At 40.0% G+C, this 14,308-nt stretch overlaps 1 protein-coding gene across 5 annotated transcripts in view; it reads right to left on the bottom strand.

The window, feature by feature from the left end:
* ELMO1 (engulfment and cell motility 1) overlaps positions 1-14,308 on the bottom strand; it is a 301,557-nt gene that overhangs the window by 100,871 nt on the left and 186,378 nt on the right. For all 5 annotated transcript variants that reach the window (XM_015619184.3, XM_033511959.1, XM_015619185.3 and 2 more), the window contains one exon: positions 2,315-2,451. In XM_015619184.3, coding sequence (XP_015474670.1) covers positions 2,315-2,451 — 137 coding nt within the window. The remainder of the gene's footprint in view (positions 1-2,314; positions 2,452-14,308) is intronic.

The raw sequence follows: 14,308 nt of genomic DNA on the forward strand, positions 1-14,308 counted from the left end.
CTGAAAGGATGGGCTGAATGCTCCCTGGGCCCACATGGCCCTTGCCTGCCAAGTTTTCCAAAGTGACTGCAAAGGAATGGGTACCCTTAGCATGCCAGGAAGATGCAGACAGAATACTAACATGATCACCAAAGCCTCTTGCCAGGTAAGGATGAGAAATGGTGGTGTTTAGTTTGGGAAAGCCATGGGCTGCACTGGCAGCTGTCACCCACCAACCAGATGGGTAAACTTTGGGTACCACCATGTAATGTATCAGCCCCCACAAACCCTCGAGTGCTTCACAAGCCCACACAACAACACAGTTTGCTTCACTCACAGATCCCTTCAGATGTTTATCAGCTGAGTAATTCACATCACCACCATATGTCATTTGAAGTGGATAAGAGCACAGACATCTCCTTATGACTTTAAGAAAAGATTTAGATAAGCAAAACATAATTAGAGAAGTGTTAGAAATGAGAGACACAAGAGCTTAGCATTCCCTCCCCTTTACAGAAACAGTTACAAAATCAGGAGTGATTTCTGCAGGCAGAGATCCTGGGTTCAGGATCATGCAGCACAGTGCCACCACCAGACACCAGCCCTGGTAGCCCAATGGCAAGTGTTTCAGGTTTGCCCCACGGAGTCAAGAACTGCCCATGTCTACAAGGACACAGTGCCAGTGTTACTGAACCTGACAGAACTTATAGGTGAAGCTGCAGGACTATCAGCAACAGAAAACACAAGTAGCAAACTAGTCATGTCAGAGAAAAACTCCCTGATCTCCTATGAACCTCCACAACAATGCCTAACACTGCAAATTAAATTTCTTTATTTTCCTTTTAGGGTGACCTGGGCGGGTGCCAGAAATTGAACCATTCTTTATCTGAATCCCCTAGGATTGCTAATAATTTTTCTACTCAAGCTGTGGGAAATTATGCAGACAAATACTTCTACTGAGATAGAAGGGCTGTAAGTAATAGGCAGCTGTAAATACACTTCTTTAAAACAACCACATATTATGAATTAGTCTTCGTAAAGTTGCTTTTTAAGCTCTTGATTTTAGCAACCCTGTTCACTGAATTATCTTGTTATTGCTCCTTCTGTGTTCCTGGATCCTTAGGTAGGAGAAGCATGTCAGAAATTCCACGTAAGAACAAGCCTCTAGGTTATCTGGCTATGACAGTGTGCATATTGGACCTCCTTTCTCTCAGTACCAGGGCTCTGGTACTGCTGCCAGCTAAGTACTTGCCTGAAAGAACTCAACAAAGGTTATTCCTCATTGTGACCCAAAAATTCACCTTCCCTCTGAAGTAGAAAATGGACTTTAGGACCACTTCAACAATAGACAGTTCCAATTAGAAGTCAGGCATGATGATTCCTACAGGCTTTAGCATAGCATGTGAGTCTGGTGACTTCAGAACCATTGTAAGGCACATGCTGACACAGAGCAGAAGTCTCACTTTTCATTCCCAACCAGCAGTTCCATAACTAACATCTCCCAGGGAGAAGCTCAACACCCAGTCAGAGGATCCCAACAAAATAAGGATGACAGCTGGCCACAAAACCATGAGCTTGCCATTCTTAGAAAATGCCAGAGATACTGTTCAGCCTCATGGTAAATTGGATAAAAATTGGATGTCTAGGGACCACTAAGAAAGACCTGTTCTTTATTGTTCTTTTGTGGGTCAGGAGATTGGCAGAATTCTTAATGAGGAGCTTTTTGGTGGAATTTTAATTTCACTGGTTTTCAGGTTTATTTTTTTGGTTTTTTTTTGTTTTGTTTTGTGGGGGATTTTTGTGTTTTATTTCTTGTTTGTTGGGTATTTTTTTGGTTGCTTGGTGGGGTTTTTTTGTTTGTTTTTTTGTTTTGTTTTGTTTTTGTTTTAGCAGGCTAAACTGCACAGCACTCTGTCATGATTGTGTCCACTCCTGAATATTTTATCACTTTAGTGCTCACATGAAAGGAAAGGGACGCACAGAATTATCACTGCAGTACTCTCTCTGCATTATTTACAACCTTGAAAGCTGCAGCAGTTCAGCATAATATTGCTAACATAAAAAGGCAGAATTTCCCCTCAAGCCATAATTTTAATCTCATAGTCTGCAGTGCAACATGACTGAAAAAGGTCTATGAACCTCCTTACATCTCCCATCCTCTATCCACCACTTTCTAAATGCTGGCATTCTGATGTACAAAGCATCCAAAGAGATAAATCTCTAGGCTTGGGAAGATATGGAATGGGAATTAGTAAATCCCTGTGCCTCTAGGGAAGAATATATGGCCTTGTTTCACCGTTCTTCCCAGTTATTCCCACCCCACCCTTTTTCTTGCCTTGTTAAAGTCCTCTGAAGTTGCCCTCATTTCCTTCCATGTCTTGTTCAAAAGCTGAATGCAGATACAGAAGAACTCCTCAAACGATCTGTCATGGGTGAAGAACATGGGATGGAAATCGTTGCAGGTCTCACTGGCTAAAAACAGAAAAACAAGGGGGGGTGGAATAAAACATGTACAGGCAGGAGCTTCAAAAAATAAATGTAAAATACAATCAGCCACAAAATTTAGAAAGTAGTGTATGTGAGTGGAATCCCAATTCTTGGAGCAAAGGATGTCAAAACACTATTGTGAAAAGCCAGCCTTGGTCTACAGTCTTGAAGACAATGAAACACCATATAGACCCTTGTCTTTAGGAGACCAACAGCAAGAAGAGGAAACATCTACCTGTTTTCTTGAATATTCTCTCAATTATTTTTGTTTGTGCTGAGTTTTGTTGCTCAGTCTGGGACAGAGAGACAAAGGGAAAAAGCACAGTTCTCCCCATGAAAACAAGAGCCTTTCCCACTGCTTTAACAGCATGGTCCATCTTGCCTGCTGAGAACCAAACACCAAGGCCCATCACTCACAAAACAGGATTAGATCAATGTACACACTGAAATGTGAATCTCTGCTGACATGTCAGATGATCTACCATATCATACAGAGGTAACAAGAAAAATGTTGACAGATACAGAGATGAGAATATAACTGATTAAATTTTTTCTTTGAAAATAAGCAGAATCAAAAGCAATGGATATTCTATAATCTATCTCTTACTTGAGACAAACATAATAAAAACCAAACCAACAAACCCAAAAAACAATCCCCAAACTTCCTTATTTTTAATCAAATAAGGAAGTAAAATAATCAAGGAACACTGTGGTGATGATCCTGAAATGGAAAAGCAGTAGTGTACTGTGATTCTCCTTGAAGAGAGAATTAATTTTTAACAACTAAGGACTGAAGCAGTGCTGACCTCTGGGCACATCTGAGCAACCTGAGTAGAGAAAGGCCTTTAGCCAAGGACTGAAAAGAATCTTCAAACTCTGCCATGACTTGCAGGGCCACATTGATAGGTTGCATATCTGTGTTCTTAAAAAGGCAAAGATAGAAAGTCAAGCTGAATAAGCTTTCTTAATATACCTAGTCCCCAAATCTCTCAACTTCAGCTTTCACCCCTTCATGCATGATCCTCTGAACTTTTCTGGCAGTCAGTCATATGTTTAAACAGTGGCATCTTTCCTTACTTCAGGATCAAACAGCCACTACTTAGGCAAACTTCCTTCTGTGCAAGAACAACGGAATTATCAAGCACTGGGATAAACCACATTTTCCTGAGGCTGAATCACTGTCTGAAATCCACTTCTTCTCACTGGAACTGGACAAATTAGAGTTAAGACTCTGTGCAGGGGGATGTGAAGGGCTCAGGCAGGCTGACTCTGCACCAGCTGCAGACACTTGGTCATGGTACCTCTTCTAGGCACAAAACTCTAAGTGTATTTAGTTACCTCTGCTGCACCATCAGCTCTGCTGTAGGAACATGATTTGTGTTTAGAAACACCTGAACCCACAAAAAAAATAAAACCAAAAAGGCTTCTGATCTTTCCCAGCATGCAGTATTTCAATTATGAAGCCAAACTCTGGAGCTTGTTTGTAAATTGGAAGCTTAATTTTAACATCAGATTTACTAAGATCTAATCAGTTCTTCAGCTACATGGAAGGGATGGGAGTTAAATTTGGATCACAGGTTTAATTCTAATCAAGTAAATTCCATTTACTTCAAAGGACTTGCAGCCAAGGGGGAATTAGTCAAAACAGGGACCTATATTTATGATGAACACTCATTCCCTTCAGAAGAACGAAATGCCTCAGGCGTGCTTTTCAGAGCACCTTCAGCTTCCACTCATTCCACTGGAGCTGCAAGGGCTCAGCATTTCCAATAATCACACCCTCAGCCTATAATAATGTCAGGGACACAACAGAACAGATTCTCAGAAGGCACTTGTCTTTAAGTCATGAAATAATATAATGATGAGTAGAAATAAAATAACACCAAGCAGAAGAATGCAGCCAGTACCTTCACTGTATAAATCACAGCACAAAACAAGGCAATAACCCTCGACACGCACTGGCCTTTCTGATCCTCCTCAAAGCCTGAGCTTCTCACTTCTCCTGCTCATAAAAATCAATAAATCAAAATTAATGGAAAGGCTAGGGATTCTCAGAAAATTGATCATTGGTTCTAACTCATGCTCCTTATGATAATCAGCCTCAAACTGTATCTAGCGTGCTGGCTGTTCTGCATGCAGAATTAGAGATGTCACCTCTCCCTACCTTATTTTATAAGTAGGCAATGGATGGTGTTTTATGCCTTTCAGTTTCAAAATGAAAGAGTAAAAATCACTGTTACTGATATAAACAGAGAAAGGCCTGTTAGAAGGCAGGATGGATATCTTAAAGCAGAAGACAAATTCTAGGAATAATTCAAAACCAAATTATAAACAGCTTCTTCAAAACTCCCACCATCATCCAGATAGTAGAGAAAAGAAAGAAATCCAGTCTGCTTCAGCAGTAGCCTTCTGTATGCCTTGAAAATTCTATCCACACTAGTACGAAATCATATGGAAAATCAATGGAAAAATCTTCAGGCTGCAGCTCTAGTTAAATCTGTCCTGCTCAGAGTGTTTAAATATATACCCTTGTCCCAATACTTTCCTTCTCCTTTTGACAGGTGAGTTGAGGATGAAGGAAAAGGTGATATTGTTGCTGTTGTTGCTATTGTGTTGAGACCAAAGTAAAACTAAGCTATAATCTGCTATCTTTGCCCACTCTCCAGCCCCAAGTCAGTATTTCCAATATCAGAGCATTGTCTCTCTCTCTACAGAGTGAGAAAATTTAGAGGCTGCCTAGTTTTACTCATTAAAAACTTCCTTAATTTGTTTTTTCACTAGCTTGCAATTTGACTAGCTCTAAACTGAAACAGAGGTCTAGTCTTGGAAAAATTTGGAGACCTTCTGCATAAGAGCTGTCTGCAAAATTCTGGCCCTTAAGCCCAGTAATTTCCAGCCATCCTTTTCACAAGCAGGGACCAACCACATTTACAGCCACATAAAAACATCCAGATAGCTGCAATGTGGGGACACAAATCATCATGATTATTCACCATCAAGTTTTAATTACTCCTCTGAGAGATCACCTTCAAAATGCAAGCCACAGATGTCTAGCTGACATAAATCAGGTGAAGATCTTGTTGATTTTCCATTCTTGGCACACTTGTGGAGTTGTAGATCAATATGCCACCTCTCAGGATACAAGTAGTCCCTCAAGTTTCTAGCTGATCTATAGCTGGAACTTTGAGAAAGAAGCTTAGTTCATTTCTCATCATAAATTCCACTGGCAAAAAAAAGAGCTAATTTGTACCTGGGAGTTCTTGTGGTTTCCACAGTGCGTATTTTTAGTGTATACCCAACACAATTTTGTCTGTCAGTTGCTTCCTAAGTTACAATAAAGGCATTCAAGCATCCCAGACTGTTTGAGGAGTAAACAGATTTGACATGTTACGTTGTTCCTCTGTGGACTAGCAGAAAACAACAGGGGGGAATAAAAGTGAGAAAGAAGAAAAGAGTTGTACCTTCATTTTTTACCCCATCTCTAAACACCCTTTTCTTATCCCAGGAGACAGAATATCATCAGGGCTGAATTTCTTTTAGCTGTGTCAAGAACATCTAGGTATTTGCATATTTGCACAAGCCTATCTTGAAAGGACACAGACTATGTGATGGTGTTTCAATAAGTGTTTTGCTTGAAGTACAGCAGAGATTTAAATTTCAAAGTTGCTCTGGGGAACTGAACATGGACAACAGGGATTTCTCCATGCAAGACAGACTCCAGGAAAGGACCAGTGCACCAGACCAGACAGCAGGCTGCTGTGTCACCTCATTGTCCAAGACAGTATGAACAAAAGGCCACCAGTTCAACAGAAACTGGCTGATTGCTGTAAGGGCTCATTACATTTTCCCCCCATGTTAAAAAGTAGACTACACATAGATACCTTCTTCACCTGGTTTCCACTTGGAAGAGAAGGAAAAGATGAATACAATTTCTTATCTTAGATTGTTTTGTGGAACAGTAGGGAATAACACAGATAAGATCACCCTGCTCCAAAAGCTGGAACAGCAGGCACAGTGATACACTTCTGTAGGCAAGGTACTGCCCTTGAGCCTAAGAAAACTCTGCTTTCTTTCTGACTCTGCTAAACTGCTGTCTTGATACTACTCATCCCCCACTGTGTCTTTAAAATGGCATGTGGTCGTTCTGACCTCCCTTGTGAAGTTCTTGAATTCAAGAGATGAAAAAGATTGTACTGGTATGAAAGCTGTATCTATCATGAAGGGAATGTTTGAAATTAGGAACCACCCAATCCATTATTTACAAAATCCATTCATGACATTATGGGGGATCAAGATGAGGTGAGTTAAACAGTCATTTTTCTGTAAATTTAAGGCTTGGAACCATGAAATTGCGAATGCATGTGAAAGACAATCACAAATGAGACACTTCATTCAAAGATGTCAGCTATGTACAATCATTCTACAAAATAGAACTTCAATAGACCTGATTGAGTAGATAATAAATAAAAGTGATAAGGTTGCTTTGTATTCTCAAATATTTCAAAAGCAGGGAGTCAGCTTAAATCAATCATATTCAGTCAGCCATCTAAACATGGTCACCTGGCAAAAATGCTGCCATACAGAAAGGCAGACAGACACCTGCAGTGAGGAGTAAGCCTCTGTGCTAGGGGTGTTATTAACAAATCCTGTGCACACTGAAACTCATCAAGAAAAGCATCCTGAAGTTGCATCAGAACAGTTTTGGTGGAAGCAGTGATGCAGAACCCGGCAGGAAACTGGTTTGCAAAGTCCCAGGGAGAGAGGGGTTCAAAAACATCTCCCCGTCTGAAAGGTACCTGGGAGCCATGTGATCCAATTTTTCAAAGAGAGCTGTGCTTTCTCCTCCTGAGCTGCTGCTTAATTCAGTGTGAGTCATTTATCCCTTCAGTTGTTTTCCCGAATTTCACAGAATGGAGATGATAATATTTCATCAGAGAGGAGGCGGGTGGAAAGAACCACTGCACTTTCAGAAGTGCAGCAAGATCCACAAGTGAAGAGTGCCATACGGATCTTGCAAATATCATCTCCACTTGGCATGGCCTCCTCTGGGATTATTATTTGCCAATAAAAAAGGACCAAAGAGCAACTAATTCTCACTAGCTCTCAGGAGGAGAAGCATTGCAATTTCTGCTTCTCCCTGAAAATGCAGTACAGTAAAAATAAGTATCGCCATGACCATTTTTATATATGCAATCAAAAATTCTTTCAGTAATCCAAGAACATATAAGAAAAAGAGCACCTTATACTGCAGAAATAAGTGATTGCCAAGTTTTCTGTATTGCTGATGCCTGTGGTCTGCCAGCAATAATTTGAACCTTTGGCTACCTTTCTGGCACATGATAGAGAAACGGTGTAATTGAAAGCAAGGAAGGTCATGGCAGTGGCAGTGCAGTAATGAAGTAGTAATATTGCTGCCAATCGTGTAATTTTCTTTCCTAGGGAACAGTTCTTTTTAGAAGACTCAACTGGTATTAGAACAAAAGCCACCAAAATTGCCTAGCAACACAGGGCTACAAGAGAGCTTCAACATTTTACCTTACCTGATCACATACTTAGTCAGAATAGAAACTGTAAGAAATTGCTAAGCAGGCAGCAACACCCATCAACTCAAAGTCCTAAGAACATAAGGCAATACAATGTCTCTGAACCTGTGAGATCTACAATGGTGCTATAGAGGGGAAACTGGAAATAAAAGCACACATAAAAGGCATCCTACTGTCTGCAAGTTTCTCAAGGCTGAGAATAAATTTTAATATATTTTAATGTGCAATGAAAAACAAGGATTCCATGAAACTTCAGGACTAGGATGTTCATGGCATATGCAGCCCCAGGCTCTTCAGTAACTTCCCCAGATTTGCTTTAAAGGTTACTGGAGCTTTGTCAGAAAAGCATATCCTCTCCCCAATATATCATTAAACAAAGGAGCCACTCTTTAAAAATCCACCTTTCCCAACGCCCCACGTAAAAGTGGTGAAAGAAGAGCCCTGACTGCTGCAGCACCACTCACTAAAGCCCTGCACTCATCACTGCCAACAGACCCAGCAGCCCAGAGGTGACAATAAGTAGGCATCAGACTCACTCTGCCACATCTATCAGTGATGGTGAACTGAAAGAAACCAGTGGAGCCAGCGGTGTCCACACAGGCAGGCTGACTTTGTAAATATAACACCCTTTGCAGCTCTCAGTAAATACAGAGATTTCACTGCTTAGACCAGACCTGAAGGCCGTAGTTTGGAAATGCAAACAGAAAGCCAAAGTACAAAGAGAATTTTAAAAGAGGCTCTTATATGTAACTAGGAAATGAGAAAGATTACAAAGATCAGCATGCTGATAAGAGTTCCCCATCTTGTTTCAAGAGCAGCCTATTTTTGTTTGTGACAAAACAGGTGCCAATTATAAATAAATCTGAACTGCCTCTGCAATCTGTCACAGCACACTGCTGGGCAGCAGGAAAGTTCTCTGCTTCCCTCTTGATATCTCCATTACTTCCAGTACTAAAAAAAGGCAGTAATCAACAACAATAAGAAAATGTACTTTTACAATCTGACAGATAAATTGGAATATTGTTTTCAGAAGTGAGGGAGCACTTCATATGAATTAGTCATGCAATTCTAGGAGAAAACTCCTTGGAAGTGGAAACTGTATGAAAAAACAAGGGCTTAAATTCATCATACCGAAAAATAATTCTTCTTTTGGGAAGAAAAGGACATAGGTCCACAAGCACATATCTCTAATTACGCTCTGGCATATCTACAGTATCCTTATAGATATAGAATCATAGGGTTATCTACATTTGAAAACACCTTCAAGAATATCAGACTGTTGATTAACGTGAGAAATTTGCTTGGGGCCTATGCAGTCTTTTTGGCTACTTCTACAAAACATATAGAATAAGAAGGAAGTAGACATATGAAAAACCTACAGAAGGTTGGTTAACAAAGAAACATATTATACAAAACTAAAAATAAAAAAAATAAAAATATACAAATGTTAACACTGCTTCTCTGTCAGGTTCCTGATGTCTTGCAAAGCACAGAGGGTAATGATGGCTACAGGAAAGCTTAAAAAACCCCAGTCAAACCACCATATAAAAAGCATTTCTCACAATTTCTAGGCCCACAGATTGTCTACTCAAAGTCCAGCAGACAGACATAGGTAGTGGCACTGGCAGAAGGTCAGCTAAGCTCAGGCCTATGAAGGGAAGCACCTTCTCACATCTCTTCACTTTGATACCCCATTCCTTTGTCTGTTGCACCTTTTCTCTCTTAGGCCCTCAAAGAAACTAGACTCAATCTCATCCCCAGACAAATCAGGAAGAATGCCAGTGGCAATGGGGGTGGTGGGGGGTGGATAAGCATTATTTATAAAGAGCAACGTAAAAGCAATCACCCTGTGCCACCCTTTTTAGCCCTATAGTACCCATTGGTGGAGTTTATTGCTAAAAGCTAAATTCTGGCATATTTTCTAATAACTGTTGCAGCACCTCAGACACAGGACTCTGAGGGCTGGGGTCAGAAATTCCTGGGTGCAGAAGAAGCAGGCATTTGCTCTGCCCCTGCCTGTGCATCTTCTTGATGTTACCTCCCACAAGCATTGCAATGAGAAATTGCCTTTTGTGGCAGAATTGCTGACTTTTCATGTCTTACTCTGACTGGTTTAGAGAGCACCAGCTTATTGCTTCTCCTCCTGAAGGGATTCTTGCTAAAAAGCCAACGCTTACTGCTAATTACTCATTTTCTTTATTAGGAAGTTGCACAGACAGTATTACAGGTTATAACTCATGCCTCTCCAAAGACCTTCTGTGAGATACTTCATCCAGAATATACTCTGGTTACCATTTGAAATACAGGCCATGCTGTTTTGATTCACAAGAGAGGAGGAACTGTCACTGAAAATTAATTCTGCTTTAAGTAGGCTGGCTAAGGCTCCATCTGTAAGAAAAACTTAAAGGAGCCCACGAAAACTGGCAGGAAAAACACCGCAAACAGCAACCTGGGAAGCCTATGGCTTTTTTAGGTTTCCCTTTGCTACCTAAGCAGCATCTATTCCCTGTTCCTGGACATGGACCTCCTCAAAGAGTCCTTGTGTAAAACAACTAGAGTAAAGAACTTATTTTTGGGGGGACATTTGGTCTTCCAAGTGAGCAAAAGCAGGACAACTACAAGGAGAAAAAACAAATGAAAAAATGGAGAAGCCAAACCAACAGTCAAGTCAGGAAGGAAAAGAATCTTTTCCCTGGTACCAAGGTATTCCTCTATTAGAAAATAAGGTTACAGCTGAATTACCCATGCAGACCTGCCACAAACACTTGTACTCACCATCAGAGGTGTCTGTATATGAGATGCCTGCTCTGCTGCATTTTTATGACAGACTGTTAGGCTGCCTTCTGTGCCCCCATGGTGGGGAATGAGACAGCTGGCTGCCTGATACCTGCCTAATCACTCAGGCCAGCTTCCAAAATGTAAAAGCTTTGTGGACAAAGGCCCAGTTACCTATAAAGTGAACTAAACTTACCCAGCTCCTCTGCCACTGCAGAAAATGGAACAGGACAAGAGCACTCCAACTTCAACCATTTGCTTTGGATCAATCCCAGATATAGTCAGAATGCCGAACAAGGTAACATACAGGGGGCTCAGGAGGAAATGGCATCAATATCAATGAAAAAAAGGATTGTGCTCAAGGTGAGGGAGTTCACTATATCACACATCTTAGAGCAATGGCACCTCATCTTTCATGTCAGTTCTGTTCTGAGCTATGCTCAAACTACATTGCTTGCTCAAGAATCAGGAGATGCACACCTAGTATCTGCCCTTGACTTCTTTGAAAATATGTGCAGTGCCACCATTACTACAGCCCCACAAAGGACAATCCACCTTAGAAGTAATGCCCCTCCTCCCTCCACTTCTGCATCTCTACAAACTGTGCCTCCTTTAAAATATGCATTTTTATACATGCATGCACTAAACTGCCAAATAACATTTTTCCCCCTGCCCCCTTTATGAAAATAAAATGTGAGAAAGAAGAAACTGGACACTGGATACAATTCTGCACAGGCAAAATCCTGTGCAACAAGCCTCAGGCTGGGAACACTCCTTAGCATGTCTGCAGCCCACTCTATTCCATTCTTGGTCTGCCACGGGCAACCAGCAGCTCTAAGCTTGGCAGCAACAACATGGTGATCTGTGGGGAAATCTGTGGGGGAATCTTCCCACTCCCAATCCTTCCTGGAACCCAGATGGACTTGCTGAGGCAAAGGTCCTTAACTCACGGTGAAAACTGCACCTTACTTATCTAACAGCAACCACCTACATCATTTTCTCCACTTACAAATAGTCTTAATCTGTAAATTATGTTTTTAACTCTCTGGGCTAGAGTCCCAAAGTCAGACTGCTAAAACAAAAATAAAACTGCTGAAGCAGACTCTTTTTAACACAGACCAAACTGAGTAATTGCTACTCACAAAATGGGAAAACAGTGATGTGGCAGGGTGCAAGCTGTTCAGGAAACATTGTACCTAGTGCTCAGTAGTGTTTTTATCCAAGATCATCACCGCAACACACTAAGTGCCAAGCATCTTCAAATGGCTTTGTGATCATGGATCAACCTCTAGAAAGACAATAGTTAACACTCTTCAAATGTCAGACTTGACCTCTTGAAAGGCAAATGGCAAATCAAGTTAATTAGGCCACAGTCTTAACAAGAGAGGCTATTTAAATAATACATTTCAAAGTGGCACATTGAGCTCATAAGTTACTCCACTGGAGTTTTTCATTTCATAGACCAATATGAACCAAGCTGTATCATCCCACAGCTGACAGAGCATAGTTTTGGATAGGTAGAATTACTGTCATCAAAAGTTATGTTTTAGAAATATTTAATTAGGCTGTAATATTACCCTACTTTATGTTATTGCTCTTCTTTATAGGCTGAAACATTAAACCAGCATTTCAGTCATACCACTATTAAAAAACCCAGTATGTTAAAACATTGCATTTTAGTCTGGAAAAACAGGTCACTTGCTTAAAGGTATTCATTCTAAAGACTGAAAACATTTTAAAATTAATTCCTGCCCTATATCCTAGGGCATTTGCATTGTATACTAAGAGATATAATTCATTATAACCCCAAACTTTGTAGTTTCTAAAGAAGCTTAGAGGATCACACGGTCCAGGTTAAGTGAAGTAGTGCAGGTGGTCTCCTCTTGATGCTGGGAGATAAAAAGCCCTTGAGTATAAACCAAGGGAATACATGGCAGATTGGGAAAGAGGCCCAGACAGCACATTGCTGAGGTCACATCTTTGTAAAATATCAGAATGGGGACAAAAAGGACAAAATTTAATCTACAGTATAATGTCTCAGGTATTAATAATAACACAAGCCCTGAGAGCTTGTTCTAATACTTGTGTAGTCTCTGGTTTTACTCTTGTCATTGTTATTTGATATATATTTTCTCTTTTATTTTGTAAATCCATTATTTGTTTTGTCCTTGTTGACTACAAGAATTGAATAAAGTAATTTTTACATAATGCCTTGAGGTTCTTGAATACATTTATATCTTTTCAATCACTTTATTCCACCCTGACCATGAGTAATTGCCTAATTTTTCCTTGAGGATCTTATTTGCTGAAGTGTACTATCACTCACTCCAGAAATACGTCTGCATGTATGAGGATCACAGAATAGAGACATAGAAAGATGAAAATAATGATTTCTCAGAACAAATAAACAAACAAAAAGAAGCAAGCAAAACCCTTCAGCTGAAATTTCTCTGTTGGACTATGGCTTTATTTGAAAAAGGATCTAAGCTAACCTTCTTAGAAATTCTCTTCTATTACTCCCATTGCAGACACTCAGCAATTTCAGACAGAAAAATGAAAGTCATCTTCTATCATCATAAGGCCACTCTTTGTTTCTGAATTTCAACTTAAAATTAGTTCTCAAAATTTAGGATTATTTCTTGGCCGTTTTTTTACAAAGCATTATCCCACTCATGTCTCAAGAGATATTGCATATGAAGCAAGTGAACTATACCCACTTTTATTAAAATAAACTCATTCATAACACAAGCTAAACAATACATATTCATCTGGAAAAAATATCATCATACCCTAAGAAAGCATTTTCCAAATTTTCCTGACTGAATATGACCATCTCTGACATCATACACAAGTTATTAGCATCAATTCAAAAACTGTGAAGGAATACATCTGGAAAAGAAAAATGTTTCCCAGCCTACTGTGACAAGTTAAGAGAAATAACACTTCCAAACCAACCTTCAAAACATAATTGAGATTTCAAATTGGGTTTTGAAGAAATAGCTAAATTTCTCCATTGCCAGTAGGATGGGTTGGATATGTTGGTTTCAAAATTACTAAGGCAAAAGAAGCACTGGACTGATACTTTTAGAAAAATAAGTGTCAACTCAACTCCTTCCCATTTAAACTTGTAAAAGTAATATAAATAGTAAACTTTTCCTATGTTAGATTAAAATTCAGCAGCCAGGAGCTTTTCCCAGCAAGGAATTACAGAGTATGAACTGAATTGAATTCTAAACTGCTATGGTTTTGGGTTAGGGATTGTGTTTGGATTATTTTTAAACTGGAATCCAACCTGGTTCAATATCTGGAAATACCTCCTGAGCATGAACTGACACAAACTTAGTAACTTCATTGCTCTTGGCAGCTCAGTGGAATGGCTCAATTGAAAGTGGAAACACTCTATCCCCAAGTTATTGTGCCTGGAGAGCTATAACCTGGTCATTGAAAATATTTCTGCTCCTGCTGGAAAAACTTGAAGTCAAACTTCTCCATGTATTATCTGGCTATCTGTTTATCTGGCTATC

Source organism: Parus major, chromosome 2 (genome assembly GCF_001522545.3).
Source record: "Parus major isolate Abel chromosome 2, Parus_major1.1, whole genome shotgun sequence".
Lineage (NCBI taxonomy): Eukaryota > Metazoa > Chordata > Aves > Passeriformes > Paridae > Parus > Parus major.